The sequence below is a fragment of the Anomaloglossus baeobatrachus genome, chromosome 2, assembly GCF_048569485.1.
Source record: "Anomaloglossus baeobatrachus isolate aAnoBae1 chromosome 2, aAnoBae1.hap1, whole genome shotgun sequence".
In the NCBI taxonomy this organism is placed as follows: Eukaryota; Metazoa; Chordata; class Amphibia; order Anura; family Aromobatidae; genus Anomaloglossus; species Anomaloglossus baeobatrachus.
Window position 1 is genome coordinate 526,059,858 of NC_134354.1, and position 15,597 is coordinate 526,075,454.

General features: G+C 45.1%; 1 protein-coding gene across 1 annotated transcript in view; it reads right to left on the reverse strand.

The window, feature by feature from the left end:
* Positions 1 to 15,597, reverse strand: part of NF1 (neurofibromin 1) — a 442,125-nt gene that overhangs the window by 359,735 nt on the left and 66,793 nt on the right. Inside the window, exons 2-4 of the mRNA XM_075333827.1 lie at positions 15,005 to 15,148; positions 13,850 to 13,933; positions 11,078 to 11,268 (exon numbers count right to left, since the gene is read on the reverse strand). Coding sequence (XP_075189942.1) covers positions 11,078 to 11,268; positions 13,850 to 13,933; positions 15,005 to 15,148 — 419 coding nt within the window. The remainder of the gene's footprint in view (positions 1 to 11,077; positions 11,269 to 13,849; positions 13,934 to 15,004; positions 15,149 to 15,597) is intronic.

Sequence of the window (15,597 nt, forward strand, 5' to 3'; positions counted from 1 at the left end):
AACCTGTGCACTGGACCCGCTCCCATCGCACCTCATCCCCAACATCACCGCAGTCCTCATCCCAACCCTAACTCATCTCTTCAACCTATCAATAAAAACTGGTGTATTCCCTTCATGCTTTAAACATGCCTCTATTACACCCATCCTCAAAAAGCCCTCCCTTAACCCACCCTGTGTCAAGCTATCGCCCCATATCCCTTCTCCCCTATGCCTCAAAACTACTAGAACAGCATGTCCATCTTGAACTGTCCTCATGCCTCTCATCCTGCTCCCTTTTTGACCAGCTACAATCTGGCTTCCGATCGCATCACTCCACTGAAACTGCCCTAACTAAAGTCACTAATGACCTACTGACCGCCAAAGCCAAGCGACACTACTCTATCCTCCTCCTCCTGGACCTGTCCTCTGCCTTCGACACAGTAGACCATTCCCTCCTACTACAGATTCTCTCATCTCTGGGCATCACAGACCTGGCCCTATCTTGGATTTCTTCATACCTAACTGACCGAACTTTCAGCGTCTCCCATTCTCACACCACTTCCTCATCTCGCCCCCTGTCTGTCGGTGTCCCCCAAGGCTCAGTTCTTGGACCCCTGCTGTTCTCCATCTACACCTTCGGCCTGGGACAGCTCATAAAGTCCCACGGCTTCCAGTATCATCTCTATGCCGATGACACACAGATCTACCTCTCTGGACCTGACATTACCTCTCTACTAACCAAAATCCCACAATGTCTGTCTGCTATTTCATCCTTCTCTACGCGATTCCTAAAACTTAACATAGACAAAACAGAGTTCATTGTCTTTCCTCCTCCTCACTCATCTCCTCCAACAAGCCTTTCCATCAAACTTGATGGTTGCTCACTCTCCCTAGTCTCACAAGCTCATTGCCTTGGAGTAACCCTCGACTCTACTCTATCCTTCAAGCCACACATCCAAGCCCTCTTCAACTCATGCCGATTACAACTCAAAAATATCTCCCGGATCCGTGCTTTCCTTAACCAAGAATCAGCAAGAACATTAGTGCATGCCCTCATCTCCCGCCTTGACTACTGCAACCTCCTGCTCTCTGGCCTCCCTTCCAACACTCTTGCACCCCTCCAATCTATCCTAAACTCTGCGGTCCGCTTAATCCACCTCTCCCCTCGCTATTCCCCAGCCTCGCCACTCTGCCAATCCCTTCACTGGCTTCCCGTCGCCCAACGACTCCAGTTTAAAACATTAACCATGACATACAAAGCCATGCACAACCTGTCTCCTCCCTACATCTGTGAACTAGTCTCCCGGTACCTACCTGCACGCAACCTCAGATCCTCACAAGATCTCCTTCTCTGCTCCTCTCTTATCTCCTCTTCCCACAATCGCGTACAAGATTTCTCCCGTGCATCCCCCATACTCTGGAACGCTCTACCTCAGCACATCAGACTCACCTACCGTGGAAAGCTTCAAGAGGAACCTCAAGACCCACCTCTGCCGACAAGCCTACAACCTACAATAGCCCTCAGTCGAGTAGACCACTGCACATCCAGCTCTGTCCTCCCCTATTGTACCATCACCCATTCCCTGTAGACTGTGAGCCCTCGCGGGCAGGGTCCTCTCTCCTCCTATACCAGTCTGTCTTGTACTGTTAATGATTGTTGTACGTATACCCTCTTTCACTTGTAAAGCGCCATGGAATAAATGGCGCTATAATAATAAATAATAATAATAATATAATGCACAAAAGTCCCAAAAACGTAGACCACTGATATCACTCTGTAGTGGTGATTGAATTATAATACCAGACTGGTTGCTTTAAAAGGGTATAGCTTGAAATCATTGTCTTCTCCTGTTAACCATGGTTACCATCAAAGAAATACGTGCAGTCATCATTGCTTTGCATCAAAAAAGCTTTACAGGCAAGTACTTTGCTGCTTGTAAGACTGTCCCTAAATCAACTATTTACTGGATCATCAACATCTTCAAAGAAAAAGGTTCAAGTGCTGTGAAGAAATCTTTAGAGCACCCTAGTAAGTCCAGAAAGTACCAGTACTGTCTCCTACAGAGGATTCAGCTATAGGATTTATTTAACACTAGTGCAGAGCTTGCTCAGCAATAGCAGCAGGCAGGTGTCAGTACATGCGCAGTGAGTCAAAGGCTTTTGAGGCTGGTCTGGTTTCAAGATTTTCATCAAAAAGACACTTCTCGCAAAGAAAAACATCAAGGACAGACTGACATTCTGCAGGAAGGAATTGCCCTGCAGACGACTGGGGTAAAGTTATTTTCTTGTACAACAAAAATGAGATCTGAGGTGTTTACCTGGCAAGAAATCAAACATTCAGCCATTAATCCTTATCCACAAAAGTGCAAGGAACCTGCATGCTGGCGGAACATCAAAGTGAAGGAAGTCCACTATGCAATCCAGGGCTTCTTTACAATTCATAATAGCATAGTTTCTTTACTTCATTCCAAGTAAAATGAACGTGCAAAAAACTGGGGTAGGAGACTAAACACTGCACGCTCTGAACCTTAAACTTTCTTACTCATGGTATGCCATGACACCATGATAAAAATCAGGAGGGAAAAGAGCTCAATAGGGTCTTACCCAGTAACAAGGAATAAATGATACCATGAGTAAGGACATTTAAAGGTTGAAACGCTTAGGTTTTGTTATCTTGCCCCATCTAATCTGTGTATTTTACCGGAAAGAAAAAAAGAAACTTATGAATTAAAAAAAAATAAATAAAATTATGCTGGATTTCATCCACTTTGTAAAGTTTTTTTCACTGCTGAAGCCTTCTTCAGACTGGAAGAATAATTGTCCGGAGAATAAAAGGTGAGCTCTGGGGGCGTGGCTTGCTGATGGCCGAGTGAGCTGCACTTGCTGGGAGCTCTGTCCTGAACTTCCCCCATTAGCCTCTATTAGAGCACATTAACATCTCCCTGCTTATGGGCAGATCCAGGAAAGTCACCCGACACCGAGGTGAGATAAAGCAGACAGTGAGCAGCATGGATCGTTTCCTCAGCCAGAGCACCTCAGCAGCCGTCAGGAACACTAGATCAATGATGGCGTCTGCCTCCCTCATGGAAAACTCACAGCCCCGGGAAAGTCAAACACAGACACAGCAGGAGCCGGGGAAATCACAGCAGGACTTCTCCAGCGAGGAAGACAATGAGGGAGATCTGCCTAATCTACATGAGATAAGTAAATCTATCAAGGCTTTGCCTACAAAAAAAGATTTGGACAGATTTGCTAGCAGGCTTGAGAATACTTATAAGAAAGAGCTGCAGGCACTGAAATCTGAATTCACATACAGGGTAGAGGAAGTGGAGAAGTCCCAGGAAGCCATCACTGCTGAGTTGTCCCTACAAAGGAAAATATTACTTAGCCACTCAGCAAAGATTGATGAGCTCACTTCAGGGCAAGAGGACTTAGAGAACCGCAATCGGCGAAATAATGTCCGTATCCGTGGCATCCCTGAAAGTATTGGCACGCCTGAACTGGAGGCCATGGCACAGAAGCTCTTTGCTCAAATTCTGGGAGAACAAAGCTCTGGGCCGATTGAGTTAGACCGCATACATAGGGCCCTGGGTCCCAAATCCCCTCCAGATTCACGTCCAAGGGACATAATATGTAGAGTCCACTTTTATAAGGTAAAGGACTCCATCATGTCCGCGGTGCGGCAGGCAGGATCCATCAACTACCAGGGGTCCCAGGTCCAGATATTACCGGATCTGGCTAGATGCACTCTGCAGCTGCGAAGAGCATTAAAACCCCTGCTCCAACACCTCCAGGACAGAAACATTCCATATAGATGGGGTTTCCCCTTCCAGCTGACAGCGCATAAGGATGGGAAATCAGCAATCTTTCGCAAACTCGGAGATCTGGCTAAGTTCTTGGGGACTTTCGAGCTTCCTATGGTAGCACTGCCGGATTGGCCCTCAGGCCCCCAACTCCCTGTGGAACCCCCAGTATGGCAGCCAGTCCGTCGCCATGGGAGACAAAGAGGTCCTGACAAGAGCAATCCGACAGGGTAGCGGTCCTGTGTAGCATCCCTGTTTCCAACTGGGGATAACCTTCATGGGCCCTTCCGGCATGATAGCCAATTATCCCTGGAGCCACAGGGGAGGGCCTTACCATGAAACTGCATCAAAGGCATCGTTGCAAGTTACTGTGATTTGTTGAAAGTCTTTCTCCTGTCACCTAATATTGCTTCTTTCCAGACTAGCATTGTGTTATTTCACAGGTGTTATCAGAGGTTCTGACATTGGGTCAAGTACTACTTAAACCTCATAGGAGGAAGCAGTAAACTGTTTGTGTTATACATCCACTTGGACCCTCCACCTGGTGGACCTGGTTTGGAGTGTCTTCCCCTAGCCTTTACTGACTGGACCCTGTGGGGCTGGACCGTCTAGAGGCGAAGATTTGGGCCTTTTGAGAAATAAGCCCGGGAGACCCATGTGATTTTCTTGTTTTTTACAATTACTAGAATCTTGTCCCTGATCTGAACACTTTGCTCACCTACCGGGAATGCTGATTGGGGTCAATGCCTAGAATAATAGCCTGTTATGATGTTTACTTTTCTTTAGATGATAAAGTTTTAGCGGGAGCATATAGTTAGTGCGCTTTATAATGATATATCATATTGTATTAGAGGCGGGGGGTAAGGAACGGACTCGCTGCCGTTCTTGGCTTCCTCTAACCCCCCTTAGTGCAAATGGCAATCCATTGCCATGGAAATTTTGCACCACTTAATACTAGGGTTCCTTACCCACCTTTTAGGTCCTTTGACCTAAACCTTGCTCTTTCTTTTCTCTGTCTTTCTTTCTTCTCTATCCTTCCCTCTCACCTGACTGGACCAGCCCCCAGATACCACATCATGCTTCCAGCTGACCTGCATTATGGATAGTGTCAAGTTTTGCTCCTTCAACGTTAAAGGTTTGAATGTCCCTGAAAAAAGAAAACAGATAGCATATTCCTGTCATAAGCAACGGGTGGCCATCTTGATGCTTCAGGAAACTCACTTTAGGTCAGATGCAATTCCTAAGTGTTCCTCGGCTTACTACCCGATTTGGCACCATAGCTCGAATCCTGATGCTAAGTCTAAGGGGGTTTCCGTGGCATTTCATAGGTCCTTCATACCAGAGGTCTTAGACTCCTGTATCGACCCCAAGGGAAGATATATTTTCTTAAAGCTTTCTTGGAAAACCAATATCTTTGTTATTGCTAACATGTACTTTCCTAACCAGGGGCAGGACAGATTCTGTGCAGACGGGAGGAAAATTCTGGAAGATTTTGCGGACTCCTCTCCGGTGATATTAGGAGGCGATTTTAATCTACCAATGAACCCGGCCCTCGATGTGTCCTCGGGTAAGTCGTCCTATCCGGCCTCAGTCATACAAAGGGTCAAAAAGCACATGCATGGTCTGAGATTGGTGGACATATGGAGGATTCTTCATCCGGACACCAAAGATTACAGCTTCTATTCCTCGGTCCATTCTGTCTATAGCAGAATTGACTCCTTCCACATTTCTCATGCCCTCCTAGACATGACAGTAGAAGCGACCATAGGTAATATAATATGGTCAGACCACGCTCCCATTTACTTATCGATTCAGTTAGGGCCTCGTGTCAAATCAAATTTCACCTGGCGACTGAATGAAAACCTATTACAGGATCAGTTATGCAAAGCGGACCTTACCCAGTCAATTCATAACTTTATTAGAGATCATGAATGTGATACCACTTCTCCTGCAATCCAGTGGGAATCACTGAAATGTGTATTAAGGGGCATTTTGATCTCACATGGTACCCGCCTGAAAAAAGAAAGAGCCATTGAAATAACGCAGTTATCTAACCAGATTGCCTCACTAGAAAGCAAACACAAACGGGACTCATCTCCTACAACCTACGCACAACTCTCTACAACCAGACATAAATTACTAGAGGTATTAGACCAGAAATCCAGGGGCTTAAGAGAACGTCTCAAAAGCCGCTTTTATCAACTGGGAAATAGAAGTGGGAAGCTTCTTGCAAGGGCCCTCCATCCCCGCTCCATGAATACTTACATCCCTTTCATAAAAGACCCAGGAAGTGGTGGTCATTTGCATAGCAACCAGGACATTTTAGCAGGCTTCCGCACATACTACAAGGCGCTTTATGATATTAGGGGACAATCGGGACACATAGCGACATATGGGACTCAAGATGATGTTAAAGCTTACCTGAAATCCCATAATCTCCCTTCCATCTCAAATGATACCTTACTGGAGCTGGAAGAGGACTTCTCCCTGGAGGAGGTCAATGCGGTAGTCTCAGATTTGAAGTCAGGGAAAAGCCCAGGTCCAGACGGGTTCTCAGCGGGTTTCTATAAACAATTTTCAGAACTTCTAAATCCTCTGTTCCTATCGGTCTGTAGATATATATCTGTAGGGGGTGCGTTCCCTCCCCAGGCGTTGATGGCCCACATCACAGTTATACCAAAACCAGGGAAGGACGCATCTCTTTGCTGCAACTATAGACCGATCTCGCTCATAAATCTAGATATCAAGCTTTATTCTAAAATGATATCAAATAGGTTACGAGACCTTCTTCCCAGACTGGTAAATCCAGACCAGGTGGGTTTCGTGCTCAGAAGAGAAGCCAGGGACAACACCCTGAGGACCATCTCCCTGATTGACGGCGCAAGACGTCACAGGATCCCCATGTGCATCCTGTCGGTAGATGCAGAGAAGGCGTTTGACAGGGTGCACTGGGGTTTCATGTTTCAGGTCCTTAAAAACATAGGGTTGGGAGAGCACATGATGAACAGAGTTACAGCACTCTACTCTTCGCCCACAGCACAAATCAAAATAAATGGCTCCCTCTCAGATTCCTTTACAATATGTAATGGAACAAGACAAGGGTGCCCCCTTTCCCCATTATTATATATTCTGACCATGGAACATCTGGCGGTGGCATTGAGGAGCAATATATCAATTAAAGGGGTTACATTTCACAAACAGGACCATAAATTAGCTTTATTCGCAGATGATCTGCTCCTGTACGTTACCTCTCCACTCATTAGTCTACCCAACATAATGGCTGAATTGCGGAGGTTCGGATCTCTGAGTAATTTTAAAATAAATACTCATAAATCCGAAATACTGAATATATCTCTTCCTCCAATGCTGGTGACTCAGCTCAAAGCCTCTCTCCCCTTCAAATGGCAGGTGGATTCATTGACATACCTAGGAATTAAACTGACGGCAGATCCCCTTGACCTCTTTAAATCAAATCACCGCCACATTTCCAGGAAGTTAGAATTAGACCTCAATAACTGGAACAAACTCCAGCTTTCATGGTTTGGGAGGATAAATGCGATCAAAATGGACCTGTTACCGAAGCTGCTTTATTACTTCCAAACCATCCCCTTAGTATTGCCGGCCTCTTTTTTCTCACGTCTGAAATCTAGCATAACCAAATTTGTCTGGGCACATAAACGCCCACGTATTTCCCACAAAATATTGAGTAGATCAAGGGATATGGGAGGAACTGGACTCCCTAATCTCCTTTTGTATAGCTACGCCTCTTTAGGGACGTGCGTTCTGGATCTATTTAACTCAGGTGAAACGAAAAGATGGGTGGAAGCCGAAAGCGCGCAATCTGATGTTGATCCGAAGGTAGTTATTTGGACCAGAGCACCACCCAGCTCCAGCTCTATCACAGTACCCTTTATCACAAAGCAATTGCGGAATTTTATGTCCCGAGGTAATAAATATCTTGACTTGTCCTCCATTCCAGGCCCATTGACACCGGTCCATAGTAATTCAGATTTTCAGGCGGGTTTCCATAGATCAACATTCCTCCATAAAAGGAAGAGTGACCATCCTATTATTCGTGACTTTACCTCAGACACAGGTATTACACCCCTAGATAATTACTCTTCAGATATCACCAAATCTCAAGATATGTGGTTCTTCTTCGAACAGCTGAAAAGTTTTATAGTGTCTATGGCTAGGAGGGTAGACATCTATAGGGCACTCACACCCTTTGAGGCCCTTTGCCTAGCGAAGGATCCTCCAGGCCATACCATTTCGACCTTGTATGACTTGTTTCTCAGATGCAGAGGTGCGAGGGACGGCTTGCCTGGGTACTTTGGGAAATGGGAGAGAGAGTGGGGGAGGTCATTCTCGGCTGAGGAGCGGACCAAAATCCTTCTCTTTATTGGTAAAACTTCGCTGAATGTGATATCACAGGAGAGGTGCTACAAGATCCTATCTAGGTGGTATAGGTGTCCTGTGAGTATCCATGCTGCCTTTCCATCAGCCTCTGATGTGTGCTGGAGATGCCAAAAGGAGAGGGGAACCCTCACTCATATCTGGTGGTCATGTCCCCCAGTGAGATCATTCTGGGAGAGCATTTTCCAGTTACTCAATAAACTCTCCTTGAGGCAGATCCGGCCCACAAAAGAGTTAGCTCTCCTGTCCCTCGGGAATGTTTCTGCTTCAGGGTTTAGGAAAGGTTTATTAAGACATTTTTTAACAGCTGCCAGAAACCTAATTCCAAGATATTGGAAGCAAACTAGAATCCCATCACGGGATGAATTCATAGCAGAGTGCAACGAGATCTTCAGGATGGAGACCTTGATAGGTCAGACACTCGGCAACAAGGACAAAGTTGATGCTACGTGGGCCCCGTGGATCATGTTCAGGGACTCACCGGATATGGGTCTATGGATTCACGGGGGGGCAGGTATGTAGGTAATTTTCCATTCTCTTATTTCTGTACCTATAAGGTTAGCCTTGAAAATGTGGTTTTGATGTAGGAGGGCGCGTCCACTCGGGTGGGAACTCTTTGTACCCTTCCCCTTTCATCTTACTTTCCCACGTTTCTGTTGTCTTTACTGTCTCTAAATTCTTCTTCCACCTCCTCTTCTTTAGCTCTTTTTTTTCAACTTGTTCTTCCTATTTCAAACACATACGAATTGTACTTGTTATTTTTGGTCGCCAGTGGCGCAGGTGTAGTCAAAGAACTGTTGTGTTTTTAGCAGCTAGCTTGGATATATACCCTCAGCCTGCGCGCTGTGCAATTGTTTGATTATCTTCTTCTATTCTAATAAACTTTGATTTGAACAAAAAGGTGAGCTCTTCCGAGTCCTGTGTCATGCTAATGGTAAAGCTTCGGAGGACATTCATGTGTGGGGTTACTTTTCATCTCTGGAGTGGGTCACTCACAACTTTATCTAAGAACACTGCCATGGATGGTATCTAAACATCCAAAAGCAACTTCTCACAACGATCAAGCAGCAATCTGGTGATGAATATTGTTTTTCAAACATGATGGAGACCACGTCACAAGGGAAAAGTGATAATTAGGTGGTTCATGGAACAAAACATTGACATTTTGGGTCCAGGAAACTGAGAAGATCTCAAACCTATTCAAATCCTCAAACCTCTTAACAGTGGATGGACAAACTAAAATACAAAAATTGTTGAGCGAGTAGTTGACTATTTGTGCTCGCTATGCTGTTAGCGAGTACTATTCGCTACTCGCATATTCTTTACGAGTACCAGAAGCAGCGTAAGTCAATGGGAAACACTCGCTAAGTACCGAGTAACCCGAAAGCCGTACTTTTCGTGCGAGTAGCGAATAGTACGGCTTTCGGGTTACTCGCTACTTAATGAGTATTTCCCATTGACTTACATTGCGCCCGCTACTCGTAACGAATATGCGAGTAGAGGACAGTACTCGCCAACAGCATAGTGAGTACGAATAGTTAACTACTCGCTTAACATTAGTTATCAGCCAGGATTTGGCCCATAAGCTGATCTCCAGTGTATCAGGGAGAATTGCAAAAATTTAGAGTCAAAAATGTAAATAATGAGTTATTCCATAAATTTTATGTAGCAATAAAAAATTTAAAAACTTCCTTAAGGCTATGTGCCCACGGGGACATTGTCCTGCGGATATATCCGCAAGACATTCCGCAGGTGCTCCCAGAAATCCGTAACAGAACTTTCTCTGTTTCAATGCTGCGGATATACAGCGGAATGTCGTGCGGATATGGTGCGGGCATTCTGCATTGAGGATACAGTACCATGGCTTCGGCGCTGCATCCTCAATGCAGAACAAGTGCTGCAGTGACCGGGGTGCTCATACTTACCTCCATCATGCAGCACCTCGCTTTCTGGCGGCCGGGTCACTGTCAGGCAGCGTCTGGTTCACTGTGTTGGAGGTGGGCGGGCCTGAACGAGCTCCGGCTGTCACATGACAGGAGCTCGTGCAGGCCCCGCCCACCTCTTCCTTCCTGTACCTGGCTGGATCCACCGCGCTGCTGCCGCTACACCGGACGGAGAAAGTGACTCGGGTCTTTATCAAGGCAGGTAAGTATATGGGACCCTGCGGAGAAATCCGCAACAATAATTGACATGCTGCAGATTTTTCCGCACGAAAATCCGCACGATTTCCGCTGCGGAAAAATCCGCAGCGTGGGCACAGCATTTCCCAAATGCCATAGAAAAGGCTGGGGAGTAGCTGTGCTGCAGATTTCTGGAAAATCCGCGGCTTTTCCGTGAGAAATCCGCGGCAAAACCCGCGCATTTTCTGCAGCGTGGGCACATAGCCTAATGCTTCTAATTATACGTCAGTTCCATAGACACATCTGAGCAGAAGATCTAAAAATACTGAATCAGCAAAGTGAAAACCAAAATTTGTGTCGGTCTAAAAACATTTATCCACAACTGTGCAACAATATAAAAATCCACACCTCCACACAAAAGGATACATATAGAGTATATAGTCAGAAGTTTGGACACACAACTATATATTATAAAAAAATAAGTCAATATAAAAGTGTATTTAGGATAGCTTTGGAACACTGGACTTAGAGGCTTTGAATTTGGACAGCACAAGCCGCCAGGCCGAGGATTGCCTGCAGCAGTCCCGAGCACTCCAAGGTTGGTGTAGCCGCACAGACCGCGCTGGACCAAGGGAAGATGAACATGGAATAGTAAAATCTTAAAACGTGCAACCTGCTTCAAGCAACACAGAAATGTACCATTCCTATCTCAGCAAGTAACAATTCACATCACTTTATATAGTGAGAAAAGGTCCACACCTTGTAGAAATACGACTGAAAACCGCAGTGAAATTATTACAGCTTAACGAAAACAGGACTCCTGATGCAGAAATCCGGAGTTCGGCCGCGTGCTGGTTGCCCTCTCGATGAGTATGGATAAAATGGCAAATCTCAGGTAGCAGCTGCTTAACAAGCATCGTCTCGTCCAATCGCATACAGTCTTTTGGTTGCTGAAAAGAGAAAATGTTTCTTGTGTTGACAGAAATGCATAAAGTGTGAGTTTAAGGAGCTACTAAGACCACGTTGTGTTCAAGGGACATTAGAGTTGAGGAAGTTGATCTGCAGAATCATGTGGATCTACTACCTGCTGGCATTTCAGCACCTCTTCTGATTAGTATGCCTGGGGCGATATCATCTAGGCATTACGCACATATGATGTCACGTCAGGCATAATAATGAGAAGAGGGGCCTAAATTGGGGCACATATAATGTATTGCATGAACTCTCCAGCTAAGTTGCTCGAGTCTCGCATCACATTACCCGGCTCTCCGGACAGGAGCATCTCAGCTGCACAGAAATACATGCAGCCGACCCGCTTCTGTAGAGAGGGCGGCAGGCCGTGCTGCGTGATGCAATGCGAGACGAGACGAGACGAGATGAGCGCGAGTCACCTGCAAGTGTGACTCCAGCCTAAGGGATTAAACTGCTTGGCTGCAACAGGGAGTGAGATGAATACTATACGAGACACCCATTGCTGAAGGTGCACACATATACGGCTCAGGATGGGAAAGGGTTAAACAAGAAAAAGAACTATTTTGTTCCAGTGTAATGCTAGACATCCCTATAATGCTGCATGTTCAAGTCACTGGACAAGGACTGGTAACCTTAATACCGGTGCAGAAATGTTATCTTGTGAATGCAGCCTAGCTCTGTTCATACTAGAAGCAGCACACCTAATAGGGAGAACTGGTTTACATACAAAAACAGATTTTTAATCAGAATAATTAAAATATCTAAAATATTTAATATATTATTATTATATTACCATGTATAATCCAATTCCCCCTGCTATTCTGTGAGCTGCTTTAGTTCTGGAATTTGGTTTCTTTGCAGAATTCCTATATATGCCAGAAATATTCTAGTTCTAAGTTCATACCAAGACCCATGCGCACTTTAGGGGGGCGTGAATCAGCTAGTCAAGGTCCAGATCATTGCAGTATATTGTACTTTATCATGTTTAACTATCACAAGCAGAAAATTACATTCAGCATGGTAGAAATAAAAAGAAACCTCCAGATAAGGCCTTAGAAATCTGGAATCGCAGCATCCTATGAGCAGAAAGACGGAAGGGGAGCCCCGAGGGAAGTTCGTTCAGGGTTATTAAACTAGGAAACACCTGCAAAAGCCATCGATGCCGTCTGGCAATGACAAGATCAGCTGCTTCAGGACGGACAGTGAGAAAACACATTGCACTCTTCCTCCCTCCCTTCCACTCATGAACACAATGCAAGCAAAGGGAAATGTAAAATGCACTCATAGACCTGCTGCATGAGGCCAAATATTCCAGAGGAGGAGGCCCGAACTAAACCACTTTCACTTAATCACATTAAAGGCTAGCCCTGAAATGTAGGATTTATTCTGGAATATCAGCTAGCTTCATATATTCGCAAGGTCACTATTCACATTATGACTGTTTTTACTAGAATTGTTGGCACCAAAAGATATGGCTTATTTAAATACATGCCTTTGTTTTACATGGCGACTCTTTCCCCTAAAGGCCACTTTACACGCAACGACATCGCTAACGAGATGTCGTGGGGTCACGGAATTCGTGACGCACATCCAGCCTCATTAGCGACGTCGTTGCGTGTGAAACGCAGGAATGCCCGTTAATGATTAAAAATACTGACCATAACGTTGATCGTTGATACGTCGTTCTAATCTCAAATATCATTGCTGCTGCAGGTACGATGTTGTTTGTCGTTCCTGCGGCAGCACACATTGCTATGTGTGACACCGCAGGAACGAGGAAGAACATCGTACGTGCGGCCGCCGGCAATGGGGAAGGAAGGAGGTGGGCGGGATGTTACAGCCGCTCATCTCCGCCCCTCCGCTTCTATTGGCCGCCTGCTGTGTGACGCCGCACAAACCGCCCCCTTAGAAAAGAGGCCAGAAAAAGGAAATTCAGCTCACCAATCTGCTGTTCACCGCTGTCTGTCTGGACCCAGCGCACGGAAGGCTTGGCTGCCAAAGATTCAGAAATGAAGAGAAAAGAAGTCCAGCGCAGTCCTCAGATTATGAATTAAATCAATCCAACGTTTATTCGGGTAATTCCATAAAAATTTGTACAAGGCGGTCAGCAGAATAAAAAGATATTAGGACCCCATTGAACTACGCGTTTTAACACAGTCTTAGTCATGTTCCAAGACAGACTGTGTCGAAACGCGTCTGAGGACTGAGCTGGACTTCATTTCTCTTCACTTAGAAAGGAGGCGGTTCGCCGGCAACAGCGATGTCGCTAGGCAGGTAAGTATAGTGTGACGGGTCCTAACGATGTTGTGCGCCACGGGCAGCGATTTGCCTGTGATGCACAACCGACGGGGGCGATGCCGCTAGCGATGTCGCTGCATGTAAAGCCCCCTTAAATCTTGCTTGTTGTGTTTGTGTACATGAGTTCAGAACATCCATGGCCAAATAGTAAAAGCTGGTTTTTTTATCCATGTACAAACGTTTTCAGTAATGGCAGACGTTTTGCACATCGATGTCGTTCATGTCATCATTCCATGTCTGAATTAAAACTTAAGTACTCACCCCAGCAAGACATTTTTCCAGTGTATCCAATATTATCAGCTGAGACAAGTATAAATTCTTTTCGGCAGCTTCTCCATATATCCTCTGTAGGGAACACACATGGAGACAGATGATAAATACAGTGGGGTCTATGCTTACATTGAAGGCTTGTCCTGTCTTAAGATATGGATGACCTACCCTTATGACACACCATTGATAAAAGATCTGTGGGGGTCCGACACGCCACACCTCCACGACCAGCGGATGTAAACCGTGCACAGACCAGCCCCGTTCACAGTGTAATGGCCGAGGACTGTTCCTCAGCTCCTATTACATTCACTAGTAGGTGATCTGCAGCACCTGAGAACGGCCACTACACTGAGCTCTTCTGGCTCTGTCCATGGTTTCCATCTGCTCGTCGTGGGTTTGCAAAGTGTCGAATCCCATATAATTTAATGACAATCTAACTGAAGGGACAACACCATTAAAATGAATAAAAACATTAACAAAAAATATTAGTTTACTACTAGGGATGATCGAATACCTGAAATATTCGGCTTCGTGAATTTCCGACGAATAGGTCGCCGCTATGCGAATATTCGATGCTCAATGTAAGTCTATGGGAAGTAGTTCCGAATAGTTGTTGTTCAGGTTTCCCATAAACTTACATTGCGCACTGAATATTCCCGAATAGTCGAATAGCGGCGACCTATCCGGCAAATATTCGCAAACCGAATATTTGAGGTATTCGATCATCCCTATTTGCTACCCTTTGGGGAGAGAATAGCCATCATACAGACAGAGGCCTTTACTTTTACTCACAAGTCTCACATATATGAAAGTTTCATTCAAACTCACTGGAAAAAAAAAATATATATAAACTACGTAGTTTGCAAAAAATAAAATAAGTATAAAATATAATAATATTTATTCATTTATATAGTGCTATTGATTACACAGAGCTTTACATACAATGGCAACACTGTCCCCATTGGGGCTCACAATCTATATTCCCTATCAGTATGTTTTTTTGGGAAAATGATGTTTTTGCAGCCCATGCATCACATGTACAGTATATGGGACTGGAGCAGTCACAGGGACGGACCTGGACTTATGCCTAGGACAGAGTAAAAGCCACTTCACAAGCCATCACTGCCGTCTTGGCCTCATACTTACCATGTTGTTGACATTTTTTAGGATGTGTGTGAGTCCACTTATGACCAGAGAAAACTTGTACTTGGAAATGTTGATGAGACACTCTTTGTTGTGCTCCATGCTGACTTTGGTGTGTGTATTCTGCTGCCCGGCTTTAATTGGAAGCTGCGGGAAAGAAAAAATATAATTATTATTTTTATTTTTATATAGTGAAAACATCTTCAATAGTGCTTTATATATATCACTAACACTGTCCCCATTGGGGCTCACAATCTAAAAATCAGTATGTCTTTGGAGTGTGGGAGGAAACCGGAGTACCCGGAAGAAACTCACACAAACACGGGGAGAACATAAACTCCTTGCAGATGTTATCCTTGGTGGGATTTGAACCCAAGACCCCAGCGCTGCAATACTGGAATGCTAACCACTGAGCCACCGTGCCGCCCTGTGTTTTATAGGTTTTACTCAAGACAAGTCGCGGACAAGCATACTTGTCACACAAACACCACGCCACATAATTAACCTCTCAAAATTAAAGAAAAAGTTCACACTTGTGTATTCCACACAAAAGGATATGCACACGCACAGTATAAACTGGACCAGTCAGAGCCTTT